The sequence below is a fragment of the Poecilia reticulata genome, linkage group LG16, assembly GCF_000633615.1.
Source record: "Poecilia reticulata strain Guanapo linkage group LG16, Guppy_female_1.0+MT, whole genome shotgun sequence".
Lineage (NCBI taxonomy): Eukaryota > Metazoa > Chordata > Actinopteri > Cyprinodontiformes > Poeciliidae > Poecilia > Poecilia reticulata.
The window spans coordinates 14028813-14039640 of NC_024346.1; the positions used below are offsets into that span (position 1 = coordinate 14028813).

The 10828-nt window shown below is 38.1% G+C and overlaps 1 protein-coding gene across 1 annotated transcript; it reads left to right on the top strand.

The window, feature by feature from the left end:
• Positions 1-6678: 6678 nt before the first annotated feature.
• On the top strand, positions 6679-10828 carry trim35-28 (tripartite motif containing 35-28). Its single transcript, XM_008431285.1, has 7 exons — positions 6679-6767; positions 6851-7371; positions 8267-8362; positions 8609-8839; positions 8956-8978; positions 9084-9202; positions 9309-10828. The coding sequence occupies exons 2-7, from the start codon at positions 6958-6960 to the stop codon at positions 9842-9844; spliced, it is 1419 nt and encodes a 472-aa protein (XP_008429507.1). The 5' UTR covers positions 6679-6767; positions 6851-6957; the 3' UTR covers positions 9845-10828.

Below are 10828 nucleotides of genomic sequence, written 5' to 3' on the forward strand. Positions count from 1 at the left end.
TAAGATTCAAATGCAGGCAGGCTGAGACTGACAGAGCTGCAGTGGATGACCATGGAGGGAATGGATATCCTTACGGAATCATAACAAGGAAGTGGTTTGGTGTTAGGATCGAGTGAGGGAGGCGTGGAAGCCATCAGACTGAGCTCCACCTCAGAGGCAAAAAGAGCACCAAGAGTAAACATGGAGCAAAGCACAGTTATTTACTGCTAACTGTGAAGAAGTAAATATTCACAAGATATGGCTGACTTGACCCTACCAGAAAAAACTGAATGTTATGTACCGACTGGTCACGAACAGCTTCTTAAAGCTCCAGCAGATTATATAATTACAAACAGATGTGGAGTCTGCAGCTGGTCGGCCTAGCTCTCCAGCAGAAATTCTCTGGTCAGGAAATGATCTCACACATGCACAAAAAAACACAACCACTCTTCAGTATATAGAAGTTCATGTAAAACCTGAACGATAGAAAGAAAAAGAGCAGAATTATTTGTGTTTTTTGTCAAATTATATTGAGAAAAATTTTACTAACTAGGACAACGTGCAGATGGATTCGGTTTATCCTTGTAAGTCTGATTACCGGTTTTCAAGATTAATCTTTAATTGTGACGCTAATTGTGAGTTGGAATTATTTAGACTGAATTTAACTCAGTGGAGAAACTGCTGTTTTAAAAGTACTGGTAGGATGATGAATGAGAAATATGAGTGGGGTCAGAAACAGGTCAAATGAGGAATCAGAAGGACGTTTTTGTATCCAGAGAATGGCCAAAGAACTTTTAGATGCATCAGTGGTCCAACATGCATGAATCAAATGGCTGAATTTCCTAATCAGTATGCAGTCAAGTTCTCCAGAATCCTGCTAATGGCCTCATTATTTGACTCAGGTGTGTTGACGTTCAGACACATCTACTCACACTTGACACATTTGGAGAATCTCCCCTTTGGTCTGGACTTTTTGTGCAGGTGTGATATATAATACAAGTAAATCCTGGTGCGGACCAAACAACCAGACTGAGACCCACTTTTTGAGGTGATGTTGTCCCACTTCTAAATTAATTCTAGTATGGTTTGGTTCAGATGTGAATACAGACCGGCCTCTATCTGAACCAAATACAGGAAATGTACATCTGTTTGGACATCATGAGCCACCGTAGCTGGATATCATGGTAAAACTTTATTCTTCAGTGTTGCTAACCTTGCTAGTGTATCCTCTGAAACATATCTGATCCATAGTTTTCTGCTGAGCAATGCTGCAGCATCTCATCTCATCTCATTGAGCTTGCAGCCGAATTTGCCAATGCTGTTCCAAAATTGATATCACATTGCAAAGCCTGTGTTGTAGTATGAGATCCTTTTGACAGTAATTGCAGTTTTTATAACAGTACAAAGGTGCACAACAAAAATGCAACAAGTAGAACTTCCAAAGTTTGTTTTTCTCCAGGTCTGCGATGATCTGTCCCGCCCCCCTTATTTCTGTCAAATGGCAGCAGTGATCGTAACCAGCATGACTTTGTTTATAAAACTGGTCCGCTTGCTAAAAAGCACAATTTGAATGCAAACCGCACCAAATTTAAAAAATTAAGTTCGCTTTTGGTCTGGACTAAAGAACTTTCCAGGTGTGCATAGACCCTAAAAGTTACAGGAAACCAACCACTGAGGTCTTACTTTGAAGAACTGTAGTGTATGTGAATATATGTGTGTGCATGGGTGCACATATGTATAAATACACTGTGTTGTGGTTCATGAAGATCAACAGGTTTTTTTGTGATGTAACTCGAACAAGACCATGATGACTCATTTCAAAACTTTCTTTACAGATGAGGAGGCTTGCAGTTTCAAGAAAAAAACTGCCAGGTATCTGACTGTTTCATTGTCATGAAGTTTCCTGACCCACATGCAGAATCACACACAGGATTCAGAATGAATAATAAAGATTTTACTTAAAAAGAAAGTGAAAATAAAAAAAACAACCAAAAAAAAAACAACTTTGGTTTATATTTCAACAATGTCTGGGGAGGATAGGAGAAGTTAGAACAATGACAAGGTTTAAGAAGATGAGTCATAATTTTAGAGGAAGAATGAAGTAGGCTTTCAGTTCCAGGTCGGAAGAGGGATGGTTGGTGTGCAGCAAAGTTTTGTGTGCCATAAAGGTACAGAACATTGGAGAATCAACAGGCAGGGCGAAGTTGGAAATGTCGAATCAGTAGAGAACGACTGTAGGTGGAATGTCATTCAGAGGACAACTGTCTCTGAGGTTCTTGGTGAATGGATCCATAGATTTGGTGATGAAACCAGAACTTGGGAACTGCTCCTTTTATCCTAGCAGCTAAAGAAACAATTGTGGCCAGGCATGCAGTTTGCAGCAACACACCCACAACCTCTGCATATTTGGTTTCTGATAACATTTGATAACGTTTTTGGAAAGAGTTCTGACCTTTGGTAGTAAACCTTATGAAGGAAAGAGGAGGATACTGTCTGGCAGAAGAAGAATGGGTAGAAATGATAGATGACTGGGATAAACACTTGAGTCCATCTTAACATCTAACTATGTTCTAATTTTTAACTCTACTTTTGGCTTTTAGGGATATAAACCCACAATGTCCAAAATAGATCTGTCCTTTCAAATTCATTGTCAGAGATGATGACAGTGGTCAGCCTTTTCAGTCAAACCACGATCATGTCGACCACAGTAGAACACCCACGTTAAAATTGTCCCTGGCAGAAAATCCCCAACTGGAGAGTAAACTCTTAAAAAGAAAACACATTTGTGACTTATAGAGTCTCACTTAACATCAAAACCCCACAGCCGTCCTGTGGATTTCCTGTGTGACATTTTGTTCTGTGACGACTGCAAAAACATTCTTACACTTTGTTTTACCAAATACAGACCTGGTCTGTACACCATACTGACGTGACAACAAGACATGACACCTTTTTCACTATGTGTTATCACATTACAGCCAAAGTGAATGCATTTTATTCAGCTATTATGTTCTGCATTGAGAGAAAAAATAGCATCATTGTGAAGTGGAAAGAAAATAATATATTGTTCTTTAATTTTGAAATACAAATAAAAATATGATTTGGAATATTTGCACTATCCCATTCCGATTCTCCAAAATAAAATAATTTAAGTATGTAATGGCACCAAATTAGAGTCCACTTGCTTGTATTTATTTCTTATTTGTTCAGTAAAGGCTTTCAAGGTCTGCTGAAAAATATTGGTGAGTAATCCACTTCATAAAGACACAGGAGCACACCAGAAAAGTCAGGAATAAAGTTGGGGAGAAGTTGAAAGCAGAATTGGGCAATAAAACATTGTCCAATGTTTCAGATATATTATGAATCCCTGTCAGCATGTTCATCCTAAAAATGTAAAAATGTGGCACAGTCACAAACCTACCAATTCATTTCTGTCTGCCTAAACATACAGGTTGGGCAAGGAGAAGCTGAATACAAATGAACACCACACTTTTCAGATTTTTACTTGTAAAAAAAATATTGTGAAAACAGTACTGTATATCAATTTTCTTTCGTCTTCATAATAATGCACTGCTTTGTACTGATTTATTACATAAAATCCCAAATAAAATATGCTGTAATTTGTTGATGTCACATGAAAAAAAATCTAATATGTATTAATCACTTGGCTTGATGCTTTTATGATGCTTGATGCTCTGATTGGTTAGTGCTGTTGGGTCACAATTACAGCTTCTTATTCATGATTCACAAAAAGTTTTAAATTTCCACTTTACGTTTTGCCTTGCAGTGTCTCATTAAATTCTGATGCATTGTCCAGATTTGATCTCTCTGCTATTGACAAGCCGTGTTGTGGTAGGTATTTTAGAAGCATAATTAACTGACTCCATGACTAAAAGAGAAATCAGTCTGGAGATTATGATGTGGGCATTAAACCACTAATATAAAAAAACAGAATGAGAAGCTACAAAACAGGCCCTCTGGATTAATGTGTTGGTGTGCTTTTGAACATTTGCTTGAAATTCATGGCTCATATTTGACAATAGAATGGAAAACAAGGGGGTGTAAAAGAAATTCTGCAGTATTTGGTTTGGTAGCATCTTCCTGTTTCCTGTAGCTTGTTGGTATTTTATGACTTGAGTTTAGCACATGAGAAATGAAACTCTCCAAAAGTTCCTCATCCTGTCCCCAAAAAGTAAAGTTGCCTCAGTGATTAGTGGGGCCCCTTTCTAGTTTCTCCTTTTTATGTCAGTATAATTTGAGGGTGGAAATATTTTTTTAATTAAAATAAAAACTGAAGCATGTTGAGACACTTTCAACACGGACGACTGGTAAGGCTGATGTCTAAAAACGTAATTTGAGTGTATCACAGACCTTGCTTTGAGTTTGGTAGACTTAAGGTGTTAACTTTTACTGGGATGAATGTGCACAAAGCGTGAATTTTTGTTAATATATGGATCCTCTCGCATGACTATGAAGGCATCATAACCACAGAAGTCACACCATGTTTCAGGTGTAGAGCAATGAATACAGAGCACTGCAAACATTGCATCAAACTGCTCTTTTGAACACCTAATTATGTTTTGAGCCGACTATAGTTGAGAATAATACATGAAACGTAAAATACATTTATTGCTAAGTTAAACAATGTAAACGGACATAATGCCTGTCTTTTGTTTAAAGACCCTGTATGACTAAATCTGTTTTCAGAAGTAGCAATGAGTGGAAAAGTGTTTTTCTCTGCTTCTCTCGCTCTCTAAAAAAAGTGAGGAGGAGTGAATGAAAGATGATAAATATATGGACGAAACAGAAGATGGTTTGTATGAAGACCTCCACTAAGTGAACTGCACTTGTGGCCTTGGAGGTAGTAGATGCCACAAGTAGGTCATGTCCTCTCCGGTTAGACGTTAGCTTGAACTGGAGCAGTGTGTCCTCATTCCAGAAAACAAGTGAAGAAATGAAGCATGTTGGTTGAAACATGCAGTTTCCACAGCGACCAAGCAATGCCAGCGCACCTCATCCATTTTTGGAACTGAAACAGTATTTATAGAAAGGCATTTATTTTATGTTAAGACATGTGTTGAAATCTTATTTCAAAAGGGTTTGGAAATTCTCCCCGATTGAGTTGTTATGACACAAATTTTGTTTGTTTTCTGAATTTTTCTGTAGATCTGATGTGATGCAAAACGTTTTGTGCGATTAATATATACTTTGAGAATAGAGTTGCTGAAAAAATTCTACTTTTCAATAACATTCAAATTAAATGAAAATGACAGTATATCACAAAAGCAATCCCCCTCCTTGATCTATTTCAGTCTGTAATCACAAACTTTATCGTGTTGTATTTTATTGAGATTTAATGAATTAATATGTGAAAATGTGGAAGGAAGATGATGAATGGGATAAATCTTGAAGACATTCAAAATCTGTTGTTCGATCATCTTTATCTTGATAACCCTAAACAGCATTCTGTGCACCACATGGCTTTAAACCTACTTAGAGATCATTTGTGTACAATTTTATTTAAGTGAAAATGTACCTGTGAAGGCCTCCAATGTTTGCCAGAGAACTTTAGTGAATAAATGGCTTCATAAAAGCCAAGAAACACAGCAGACAGGTCAGGGAGAAATCTGACGAGACATTTAAATCAAAGTTTGATGATAAAATAATATCCTAGGCACTGAGCATCTCTCTTAAAACTATCTATCATATGAAAATGGAAAGAATGTGGTACAACTGTAAATACTTGACCATTTTTAAATTTCCTATTTTATCTATTTTAAAACAGCTTGCTAATTTTAATAATTGTAGTTAAACTTAACCCTGCATCATATGTCCAAGTGATCTATCTCCTGCTACATGACGTGTTTAATCTACTTGTTACACATTGAGCAATTTTGATTTCTGTTTAATTGTCTCCAAAGATCTTTAAAAAACACAGATACACATGAACCATGTGTGTATAAAGAGGATTACGGCTTGTGTTAAGAATATTTTTCCTCTTAAGCGATCACCACCTTCTTGTTTCTGTGGTGCTGATAATGGTCAGTGGCGCCATCTGTTGGTCATAGCTGAATTAAAGAAAAACAGACAAGTGGTACAAAGGCATACATTACATTACAAAAGAATACTTGAATGTAAACAATTGCTAAGTATGAGTTTGTTGGGAGCAGTGATGGTTATAAAATATTGCAGCTGCAGGGAKGAAGGCACTCTTTTGTGCATCTAAGATACAGCGGTCTGTCACTGAAGCTCTCCAGTTCAGTATCAGCTTCTTCCATGGGAAAAGAAACATTATCTTAGCCAGAGACCTTCTGTCTTCAACCACTTGTACTTGTAGAGGGRSYATMGTGGGATACAGCTGACCTGTATTATCTAACCACTTCCTCTCATCTGTTGATCTGTTAATGCTGAGATTGAGGGTAGGTCAAACATAAGTCATATATTGTGTTTAGTTGAGAGGAAAAATAATAAATGAGAGGGGTGTGGAGTGAAAGAAGTGAACATGTATTGATGCATTGTGAAGTATGCACCTGAAAGGGAGAGATTTAGGAAAATAGTAAGGGCAGGACAGGAATTGAGTCTTAAAGGAATATTTGGCGCTGAAGAAAATCAAGAGTAAATGTATAGTTAGGAAAGCATTACTTGGATGGATGGTGATACATAAATGAATGTGGGTTAATGCTGGTCATGTACCTTTAGGTGGCGGTATCCACCTAAAGGTTGCTTGTAATCCGCCATTATAGAAAAGAGGAAGAAGAAGAAGAACGCGGAAACGAACAATCCTAAAGGTAAGACGAACTTAGTTCGGGTTTTAACATKACTTGTATTATTTCTCTCTGTCCATGGAATAACTATTTTATTGTTTTAACAGAGGTTTTGGGCTGTTTGACTTCACTGAAAGAAGGTCGAGTGTGTCTGCGTGGCTTAAAAAAACGAAAGTAGGCCTAACAACTGGTTGGGACCAAAAAGCCTGAGAGCATGGATGAGGAAATGTTCGAGGACACTCTGCCTCTCCGGCAGGACCTGACGTGTCCTGTATGTCAGGGGATCTTCAGGGACCCCGTCCTGCTGCCGTGTTCCCACAGCTTCTGTCGGGAATGTCAACAGAAAAGCTGGGAGTTCAACAACAAGACGTGTCCCGTCTGCAGGGTCCCCTACCAGGAGGGCAGCGCTATCAGTAACCGAGCCCTCAACGACGCCTGCGAGAGCTTCCTCAAGCAGAACAATCTGCGGCCCGTTCAGGTCCAACCCAGCGAGGAGCTCTGCAACCTGCACCTGAAGCCGCTGGGGCTGTACTGTGAGAAGGACGAGGAGCCGGTCTGCGTGGATTGTGCCTCCCAGCACGTCGGACATAGGCTGTGGTCCCTGAAAGAAGGCACATCCATGTGCAAGGTAAAGCCGCCTAACAGGTTTGGAGTGTCTTCTTTACTGAAAAAGACACTAACACACTGTTAAATAAATTTATAAGACATAATAACTGGAGGAATGATGATGCYAATAGAACAAAATATGTTTACATTTTTTCCGAGTCCTAAAGTTTTTGGGGGKTTTTAAATACTTTTCATTTCTACATAAATATGGAAAACAATATTGATGTCCAGAYGTAATTCTCTGCCCCCTTATTTTCATGTAAATTGTTTTATAACGTCTAGAAATACATCRGTGGCCGATTAGATTCTCAGATGAAAAAGAAGAATTAAGAAAATAGGCAAATATGAGGTTTTGCTATAGTTGTCTTTCACCTAAGAAATAATTGATGGAGTACACAAACCTGTTTAACAGCAGTAAAAACCGCCTGGAGTAAAACTCAATTCAGACCTGTCTAGCTGAATTCCTTTACATGTGCTGGCATATTTTGTTGCTCCGGASCACATTGTGTTAAACTCGAGGCCTGTGGGCCAAATCCGGCCTACCGTAATGATTCCTAGAGACACTGTAGAGATCCACAGGAAAAAAAAACACACTTCGAGAGAACAGTTGTGTGCTTCYGTTCCACTTTATCAGGCAAATCAAATCAGTTTTTATTTGTATTGTGCCACATTACATCAGCGTGAAAAGATGTTTAATATGATTTCATTTTTAGAACTCATTGAATGCATAGAAAGCTATAACATCGCAAAAGTTTATTAATAAATAGTTTTATCAAGACATTGTGTTTCCACCCCTGGCCTATTGATGACATTCATAGTGATGTTAATTATATCTGTTAAGATGCAGTGAGTCTGAACTGAAGTAAACGTAATATTTCTGCTTTTGCTAAATGTCTGTCCTCTTTGTGCTTTTTCAGACGGAGCTTAGCTTCAAAGTTCAGATTTTTGAAAAGAAAGTGGAATTGCACAAAAAAATGAACAAGAAGTTTAGCAATGCAGTGGAGTATATCAAGGTAAGGTTACCGTCACGGGCTTCATGTTATGACTCATGGGATGAAAGTTTGAATAATGATTAATAAGAATCAGACAAAACGGTTTTCATAGCAAAAATAATTAGACTGGCAAGGATGCAGATTGGTTGGAAATCAGTGATATTTTTTTTTTACAAAAGTAAAAAAATTTAATTCTACAAGTTTCAGTTGTAGATGACAGGAGAAATTGTATACACTGTTTTATTTTTTCTGTCCAACTCATCACAGCATCAGGCTTCGGAAGCAGAAAAATTGATCAAGGCAGAATTTGAGCGACTCCACATGGTTCTTCACCAGGAAGAGGCCAAACGACTGGAAGCTCTGTCCATTGATGAGACGGAAAAGATCGAAACCATGCAGAGATTGATTAAGGAGACAGAGAACGAAATTAAAGAATTAAGGACCCTCATTGACACCATGAAGAAAGAGATGGGAAATGAGGATTTGGCCCTCCTGAAGGTAACCAGGGGCAGCTTGTTTTACCATCTYATTTTGAGTTTGGGTTTTATTGTAAAACTTGCTTCAAGGCTAATTTCCAACTCATAGCCCCTCTCCTGTCTTCCTCTATGTTGCAGAATTTCCAGGATGTAAAAAGACAGTAAGTCATGGCCTTAATATGTGGTGGGATCTCAGTATGTAAACACAAAGACATCTGATTGTGTGCTTTTTTTTTTTTTTTTAATTATCTTCATTTCTATTACAGAGCCCAGTGGGTTGAACCCGATCCAACCTTTCTTTATGATTCCCTTATAAACATGGGCAAGCATGTTGGCGCGCTGGGCTTCAACATATGGAAGGACATGAAGGATCATATCAAATATTGTATGTATARTTRCATAAATTGGGTTTTATTCAAGTAAAACGGAGGAAGTGAAACATCCTTCAAGTAGGAAGGAAATGTAAATGTTGTTTCTCTTTGTCTGTGCAGACCCAGTGGTGCTCGACCCGAACACGGCCTCCCCGTGGCTGTCCCTGAGCCCTGATCTCACCACCATGAAGGAGAGCCCAGAGCGGATGACCGTCCCTGACAACCGAGAGCGCTTTGATCCCATCGTCTTCGTCATGGCGACTGAAGGATACAAAACCGGTAAACACAAATGGGACGTCATTGTCGGCGACAACCCCAAGTGGATCCTGGGAGTGAGCAAAGAGGTTTTGCCTCGGAAAAAGAAGTTCACGGTCTCTGCAAGTCGTGGCGTGTGGGCCCTGGGGCTGAGTAAAGGGGTGTATACCGTCCTCACTGATGAACGTAAAGAGGTAATGGTGCCGAAGGGTCCTGAAAAAATACGCATCAAGCTAAATATGGATAAAGGGGAGGTGTCGTTCTGGGATGCAGGGAGAGAGAAGCACTTGGTCACTCTTACACACAAGTTTGAAGGGAGAATATTCCCAATTTTTGGCCCTGGCCTTCATGCTACTCCTATGGTTCTGGTTCCTGGAAAAATAGCTGTACAYACGTCATAATYGACCTCCTCCCCACAGTATTACAGAAAGATTCAAGTTAATAAAATTTTGGATGAATTTAACTTTAAAAAAAAAGCTTTAAATGCAAAGTTAGGTCTGTACACCTGACCAATTAGGATTGATGTGGGAAAAGTATCTGAATAGGAATAAACAACAAAATGATGGAGATTAGTTTGCTATTGCTGCCAAAGGTGTTTTGGATTGTCAGACATCTTCAAGTGTAATGCTTTACATCTAAATGCTACATCAACTAGATTTTGATGACGTTTAAGATTTTCTTTTAGAACTTATTTGTGCGTAAAGTAAAACTCGCTGTTTAGGGTTCATGTTGAGAATAAAAATCAGTTTTGCCTTTATGCCTTTTTCAAAATAAATAATTATGCAGCAAGAATAAGAAAATGAACAAGTGACCATGTTAACTATAATTGTACCACAGGAAACACTTAGCTTTTAATATCTGTTTTGTTTTTGTGTTTTTGCCTTTTTACTCGTCTTGGTGTCTGTTTCAATCCAAAGAAAAAACTAAAGCAAAAATGTCTATCAACGTTCTGCACTTTAAATCTTGGCAGGGCTCTTCAATCATTTTTGTTTATTTTTTTTAAATGGTGGTGGTGTTTAAGTCTCTGCTAGCTTGATCAGAATTGATTCTATGCGGAAGCTCATGTTCTTCACTTTTTTTTCTGACTTTGATGTACAGAAACTTAAAAAAAGTGTAAACTGAATCAGAACGCAAAAAATGTTATCCAACACTTCAGTAAAATGGGTTTTGTCTCATACTAATCATATTTTAATGTCCTACAACATGCTTCAAATGYATTTCAAAATCCATGAGCATTTTGATAAGTTATCCTAGTGTTCAACTATATTTTCTTCTTATATAGTGCCTTGATATTATTTTTTCGCACTTTGTTCAAATTTCCATTGATATATTTTAAAATGTTCTTGTTTTCTTTTTGTATCATTAAAGGGTAAATACAAAYTGTT